The 8,122-nt window shown below is 34.4% G+C and overlaps 1 protein-coding gene across 2 annotated transcripts; it reads right to left on the minus strand.

The window, feature by feature from the left end:
- On the minus strand, positions 1 to 6,831 carry LOC138328331 (deoxycytidylate deaminase-like). Of its 2 annotated transcripts, none has more exons than XM_069275098.1 (4): positions 5,386 to 5,541; positions 5,128 to 5,223; positions 494 to 635; positions 1 to 238 (listed from the first exon to the last, which is right to left on the minus strand). In XM_069275098.1, the coding sequence occupies exons 2-4, from the start codon at positions 5,176 to 5,178 to the stop codon at positions 36 to 38; spliced, it is 396 nt and encodes a 131-aa protein (XP_069131199.1). In that variant the 5' UTR covers positions 5,179 to 5,223; positions 5,386 to 5,541; the 3' UTR covers positions 1 to 35. The 2 variants fall into 2 exon arrangements, with proteins under 2 accessions (XP_069131199.1, XP_069131198.1); XM_069275097.1 differs by lacking the exon at positions 5,386 to 5,541 and adding an exon at positions 6,676 to 6,831 and having other exon boundaries at positions 2 to 238.
- Positions 6,832 to 8,122: the final 1,291 nt, after the last annotated feature.

An 8,122-nucleotide genomic window follows, 5' to 3' on the forward strand; every position in this document is an offset into this window, starting at 1 on the left:
ATAGGAAGGTTTATTTATGCCCTATATCTAGATACTTACGTTGTTGTAATACCAGCCCATTTCAGCATCCTCTCAGAAGCTTTTTCTTCATGGTAGGCGTAATAGATAACTTCCTTGATTCCAGACTGAATGATGAGCTTTGTGCACTCGGAACAAGGATAGCGTGTTGCGTACATTGTACAGCCTTTGATATTGAGAGCCATCTTGTTCATGATGGCATTCATTTCTGCATGGCATACTGAAATAAAAATACATTATGACAAGCAGAAAACATGCCTTTCTGAAGCATATTCTTAAGTTCCTTTAATACAAAAAATGAAATAGTTAAGACTACTATATTACTGAAATGCATCAACAAAGCAGCCACGGAAAACAAAATTCAACATGAAAACAGAATTAGTATATTTCAGAGGTGAGCAAATTAAAGGTAACTAATCGTAAATATCCTCAATTGACACTGTATATTGCTGTAAACCATCAGCTTTAAAATTACCATAGGAATATTTGTTTTCCTCTCTATTGTCGCTGCCTTTGCCCCAAGGAAATGCCTCATCGTTACCAGAAGAACCATCAGGAAAACCATTGTATCCCAAACCAACTATTCTGTTGTTTGCGTTTACAATGCAAGCTCCTGCCTGAAACACCAATACAACATTAGAGATCCCAGAGCGATGTTGGCGCCCACCAAAGAATGATCTATTCCAGACATTGGAAAGGGGGATAACTGCACACAGGGAAACTTAGCTTTAAGTCGATAATTAGCAGAAACTATACTTTAGCAGACCATTTAATATGGTCTGCTATGTTGTGGTTGGATTTTTATCAAAATGGATATGACAAACTCAGGGCCAAAACGATCCTACAAGTTTAATTTGAAGAAGCTAGACCCCTTCTGTACTTTATGAAACAAAATCAAACTTATCAGCTTATCAGTTATACACAAAATGCAATTGACAAATTAGTTTATTGGGACAAAGAAGAATCATTTACGGAAGTACGGACGATTTGAATAACCTAACTATATGGTGAGAATGGGTTAAAAATGAGATTTATTTGCGATGTGATCAGATTCAACTTGGGCCCATTTTTGCAATGTTTTAAACTGCAGTGTACACAACATATGCCTTTTTAAAATTTAAATCTGTGGTGAATTTGTGAGGTGTTAAGAGACTCGGACGAGAAGAAAACAATTATATAAATGACAATCAGCAGAATGGATGTCTCGATACACCAGGAGTTCCGATCACTTACGATCTCTACACCTCTGGACTATATCATAGTAACACCGGAGGCAACAGAACAGAACAGGTAATTTAGTCCTTTGGTGTACATCAAAAGAATTGTATAACGGTACACTGAAGTTGACTTTGTGGCTTTGAAGTTGAGCGTCGCTCTCTCTGTTTAGCTATTTAAATCGTCTGTTGTCCGTACTTCCGTTAATTATTCTTCTTTGTCCCAATATACTAATTTGTCAATTACCTGTTCTGTTGCCTTCAGCTTTACTATGAGTAGGGGTGGATATAAAAGATATTAGTATATCTTATGTTTACTGCAGTTGAAACACATAACATGACAGGGAAATAAAACATCGTATTTCCCTCCTATCGTAGTACCCATATAGTGACCGTCCATGGCCATCTTTCATAGGGCTTAATCTCTTATTCTGATTGTACGACAATGCCGGTGTAATATTGAAAATGGACCCCCGTTGAAACTGACCTCGGGTCATTTTTGAAAAATGACCCCGAATGCCGTTGAAAACTGAACTTTACGCGCTGAAAAGTGACCCCATAAGAACTCGTTTATCATTACGTAACCAACTCTACAAACTACATCTTGACAAACATTTTACCAATGACTCGCCCCAGACGACTCGATCTATTAATCTAACTTTGGAAAAATGAACGTCAAATTTAAAGGTCAATATTTTCAAAGGGCAAGATTCGTTTATGTATATTTCCATTGTTTTTTATTACGATAATATGAAGCAAACAAGTGCAGAAATGAGCAAAGAATCATCGGACCAAGACATTACTTTGTTTGATTTGATTTATTTTGTTTTACGTCCTACAGTCAGGGTCATTTAAGGACGAGACAGGTATAAGAGGTGGTGGTGGAAAGCCGGAGTACCCGGAGAGAAAATACAGTATCTGGTAGGCAAATACCCAACGGGGGACCAAGGCCAATGTAATGGGAGTCAAACTAAACATTATATATTATTTTGGCATCGATTGACTGACGTGAACATTATGAAGATGTTTTAATTTCACAAAGTACATATCCAGGAAAAAGTAAAAGATAAATTATATTGTTTAACGTTTTTGAATTACAAATGTTATTTGAAATGTGCATGTCCAATATAAATAAAATAGTACATGTATCTATAGATTATGATTGTGGGGTCACCGGACAATTTCTGATCTACGAAAGTGTGATGGAGTTATTGAAGTAAGAACGTTAATTAATTTCTCAAGTTATATCTACATATATTTACGCGTTACATCATTAATTAACAAAGCCTTAATACGCAAAAAAACCCCGTTTAAGGTTATCGCGAAATTAGTATGATCACTTTATAGATCACTAATTAGCCAATGAAGGCTAGGTAGATATTTTTATGTTGATTGTATAGCAAATATCTACCTAGCATTTCGCGAACGTTGTTAGGATCGCTTGTGGTAAGTTTAATCTATGACGCAAGATATGTTATATTTGGTATCGATGGTAAGATTAGAGTACTTTCATTAGAACCACCTATGAATTAAAAAAGTCAGCGTCATTTGTAGTCAAACACCAAAATTTCCCAATTTATATATACCAAGTTTACCAAATAAGTTGTGTCCTGTGGACGTCAAATCCAGGGAATGAATGAATGATCAATGGATCGATGAATAAATGAATGAATGAATCAATCAATCTTTAAGCTCATGTTAGGTTGTCACAAAGAAGAATTCCACAGTTTGAGAACCATCACAATTATCTTCATGGACGGACAGAGCGGACGTACAGATGGAAGCTTCACTTTTTACAGTAAAACATACTATTGATTTTTTATTAATACAACGCGTGTAGCGTTTGTATTATTGCTATCCGGTTTACTGTAGATTTGTAGGACTTGCCCTACAATGACATCTAGTGGTGACCTCTTGAACCATTTCATTCATAAACTCCCATTCATAAATTCCCTATTCATTGAATAATAATCCTTTGGACCAATCAGTACTGATTGGTAGAATACACAGAGTGTGTATAGAATACACAGCACTGTTATATAATACACAGCACTATCTAGGTCAACTCCATGACTGTTGTGCCTGCTGGTGACTCCTCTGTCCAACTTACAGAATCTCTGTTAATGATAATTCAAATTGGACTTACTATCTAAGGCTTATAGACTTGAGAGTACATGAGAGTTATAAAGTAAACTAATCAGATGTTCTTTCTGTGTGACATCAGCATGGTTAAGTCTGGAAATTTCTGGAAAATTCACTTTTAGAATGTTACGTATACGAATATAAAGATAGATGAATTTTATACCCATTTCAAAACTTCAATAATGAAGAGTTTGACGATGCCTACGTAACAAGTACTGAAAATCCTATATTTGAAGAATTAGACATACAGATAAGCATAGATGACGTGATGTCTGCGATAAGAAATCTAGGGTAAATAAGGGGTAAAAGCTGTAGCACAGATACTTTTTTCAATGATGTTTTAAGTTAACTAGTGCCGTGTCTTGCTAATGTTGTCAATAATATAATCCAGTCTGAGTTTTATCAAGTGTCTATTCTAAGGCGAAATATTGTCACCGATTTTGTACAATCAATTATTGTGAGATGTGTTTTAAAAGAGAGAACTCTCCATCAGTAGAAATTAGTTCGATTAATTTGTTTTTAATTATGTATGCAGATGATACAGTTCTGCCTACCGAGTCGCCCTAGACTCTGCAAGAAACGATTAATACGTTAGATATATATATAACAAGGATTGTTAGTTGACCCTAAATGTTGATAAGACAAACATAATGATTTTCAGATCTGAGGATAGACTATGGAATAATGAGCACTGGACATATAATAATGCTAATATCAATGCAGTCGACGAATTCAACTATATTGGAATGTTATTAAATTACAATGAAAAATTCAAATTCACGTTGTAAATTAAGATAGAAAAGCTTATTTTCCATAAGTGGAAAGTTGAAAACCATGCTTTAATATTTCGACACAATGCTTTAAACATATATTAATAGTATATTGGGATATGCAAGTGAAGTTTGGAAGTCATCATACAGTTCCGGATTTAGAAAAGGTGCACTCTAATTGAAAAAATGTACTATTGAGAATAGACTTAAGGATGTATTACAGACAAGAACTTATTAACAATGTAAGTAATACAACACGAGACATACATTATAATCATTTAGTAGAGACGTTTACAACTTTATTTAACAAAGGCTATTGCCGCTGAATGTAACAGATGTTTAACAAAAATAAGACTTTCGTCACATAATTCAAATATTGAAAATGGAAGAAAACAAAATACATTCATGAGAGAAATTATTGTGTTAATGTCGTGATTTAAGTGAACTTGAGGGTGAATGTCATTTTCAACTACAATGTCAATATTATGTAGAAGTACATGTATTACAGAAGACCTTGATTTTTTTAGTTAAATTGTTAAGCGTTAACAACGTTAAAAAATTACAAAATGCTGGTGAATTTATTCATTTTGCTTTTAAGAAAACGTCAGAACAGATAAAAAGAGTCGAGAGCTATTTGCCTAAAATTCTATGGTATGAATCACTCCCCATCTCTTTTGATTTATGTGTTTTGTTACTATTTCAACGTTGAAAAATGACCCGAGGTCAATTTTCAGCCGAGGTCCATTTTCAACGGTACACCGAACGAAGTGTAAAACGGCAATATTTAAAAGAAAATAGCAAGAGAATCATTCATTATTCTTGGTATGATAAAAAGTTTACGTCCCCGCTAGCAGTGTGATATGATGCAATCCCTTGGAAAATATCACACCTGCGGGAAAATCAATGTAAACCTGCATAATTCACTAGAATCGTGGCAATCAATTCATAATATTGACATTCTAAATTTTCTAAATGGCTATTACCTGTGTGACTGGGTCCTTACTACGCTCTGCCGACACCAAAGCAATAGCCATGAAGTATTCTTTCCAATCGATATAGTCTCTCCTCTTACTTGTACTCTGCAAAAAAAAGTTCAGCACAATTTTAATTCAAATATTTGAATCTTATCAGTATATGGTAACAGTGCTGTTTTCTTTAAAAGTTTTGTACATTTTTAAAACGGAGTTTTCTCTTCCTCCACTAACAAGTATTTTTTTCTTAACATAAATCTATAAACCTACCTGTCAGTCGTATCAACGCATGACCGGAAGCTAGGGTTTCTTAAAATCTAACGTAAAACCATCCTCGATATTCCAAAAGTTACTTTAACTGACGTTATATCCACATCTGGACTGTCTAATAGTAATACTGGAGGTAACAGAGCAGAACATGTAATTTAGTCATTTGATGTACATCAAAAGAGCCGTTTAGCAGTACACTGTGGTTGACTGTGTGTGTGGCTTTGAAGTTGGGTGTCGCTCTCTCTGTAATCATTAAAGGAAGTCTTTGCAGACCTGTGATTGGTTCAGATTTGTTCCCTTGAGCTTCCTCCAGTTTAACTATCAAACAGTCCAGGGATGGATATAAGGTCAATAATAATAACCCCTGGAGTATCGAGGATGACGTAAATATGCGCATGCGCATTAGAATGAAAGACGGGGCAAAAATCGAAAAGAGTGATGATGTGGACGTATAAGATCAAGAAAATAGGTTGAAAAAAGCGCCTTTAAATTACCATAACATTAAAATGCGAATTAATCATAAGTAGATTTAGACTTATTCTAAGGCTTTATTGTGTTTTCTGCTATACCACTCAGAATACATTGGATATTTCATTTAATTTATGTTTAACTGTTATATACAATGTCTTGTTGGAAGTTACCTGTGTTTTGGGGTCCTTGCTTCGCTGTGCCGACACAAAAGCAATAGACATAAAATACTCTTTCCATTTTATATAGTTGTTTCTTTTCCCAGTGGTCTGAACCATAGACATTTTTTAAAACTCCATCAGAAGGTTTGAGATTTTCGCAAAAAGCACATTTAATGGTCAAGGAAACTTTAAGAAAGATCTCTTTAGCACTTTCAGATAAATTAGCGGGGATAAAATGGTAACTAGCCGGTTGGGACACAAAATAGAAAAGTTCACTTGGGAACCAAGAGAAGCATATACGATCCGTAAATGGAAATTGAGAATAAGAAAGGCGGAAATAAAAGTGATGGTGCGTACTGAAGACGGACCATACAAATGCTATTCGGACAGACAGACCGACATAAGAACAGAACAACATTAAACATTGAAAAAACGTTATTAAAATATCTCATTTTATTTTCTAGCGTCATCTTCAGATTTTATTGCTGTACTGACTTTATGGCCTGTTACAAATTAAGTAAGCTTCGATATCATTAGATATACTCTTACCGATGTTTAATGTTTATTTATTATATCAATACTGACGAAGTAAAACAAAGGGAGGTTACTCAGATAGATCAGGAAAAAATAAACGATAAATATTGATCAAGAAGTGTTGTACCTGATTTCCTGATTCAGCCATCCTATATAATTTTCCGTTCAGCACCAGATATTCGATTTTGCGTCAGACCAAACGGTGATTTTGAACTAACTATTAACAAGTAGATGAAGATAATAAATACTCAATTGTTGCACACGTTACTTAACAGATAAGAACATTCGACTATGACCAGGATATTTGACTATGATATGATATCTTTTACATACAGACATAAATTGATAACAATGATTTAATACATAGGGTATCAAATCCTTTCTAATGTCACGAGATTGTATTGGGTTGATACAGGAGTAAGGGATTTCTCTTGGTGAGGCGATATTCAAAACATGGTTCGAAATAAAATTAATGTCACAAGGATTTATCACACATAAATTATTCAAGGTTCAACCATCAAATGGACAGATTTCCTAGGGTTTGATACGGTTACTCGATACCGACAAAGTATCGCTATTTGTTTTTATTAATAAATGCCGGTACATACCCGTTTCAAAAAGTAACGATAAGGAAATCCATGCATAAAATAGAGGAAATGGAGACGACAGAGTGCCGTGTTTAAGAACAATCAAATGCGGTTGTTTTCGGAAGTAAACTAGTCCGCTAAAGCTGTATATATCATTAGTCTTTTTTAATTAATTATTTTTTGCCTAATATTAGTAAAAAACACTAATGATATAGGCAAGTGCAACGGACTAGAAGTGAACATGCATGTCGCTGCAGTAAATGTTAACAAACGTTTTACAACTATGTGATGCAGTTTTCACACATCGCGTCTTTCCCATATCATGATGTCGGAATTGAGTTTACCCATTACAACCAACAATCAGAGTTGAACAGATCATATATACAGATCATGTTATATGAAGAAAGATATTCATTAAAGTTGAAGTAAATAAATGATAAATGTAAATGAGAATAACAACGGATGTCAGAAGGGCTCGATTTGATATGATTTAACACTATAATGATGGACGTAGGCTTCAAGCCTCTATGTCCATATCATATAAATATACAGAATTATTGTTCTTTATTTTTTGCTATGAAGGGTAGGTCACACTTATTATCGAGTGATTTCCGATACTATAACGATAGTTCACCATAGTATTTCATGTTTGTCTTGCCAAAACGTATTTTTTTGACTTTTGGAGAATTTAGATAGCAAACGTGAAAAGAATCATTATTTAGAGCTAACACTAGTGTGTGTATTATGTCTCTTCAACAAAATTCACCTTTTTCGTATTGATTTGTCTTCAGTTAGATGGCAAGGGTAGGACCTCAAGTACATCTATGACGTATTCAGTCACTCAGACCTAAAGTATTACTCATTTTAACACCATTACAGATAAGATTGCTTTATTAATGTATTATGTATGCAACGATTCGTCACAAACTGATTGAAGGCTATTCTAAATGCGTTGTACTAGCGATACATCAGAACCTCTACAAAAAC

The sequence above is a fragment of the Argopecten irradians genome, chromosome 7, assembly GCF_041381155.1.
Source record: "Argopecten irradians isolate NY chromosome 7, Ai_NY, whole genome shotgun sequence".
NCBI classification, from domain to species: domain Eukaryota; kingdom Metazoa; phylum Mollusca; class Bivalvia; order Pectinida; family Pectinidae; genus Argopecten; species Argopecten irradians.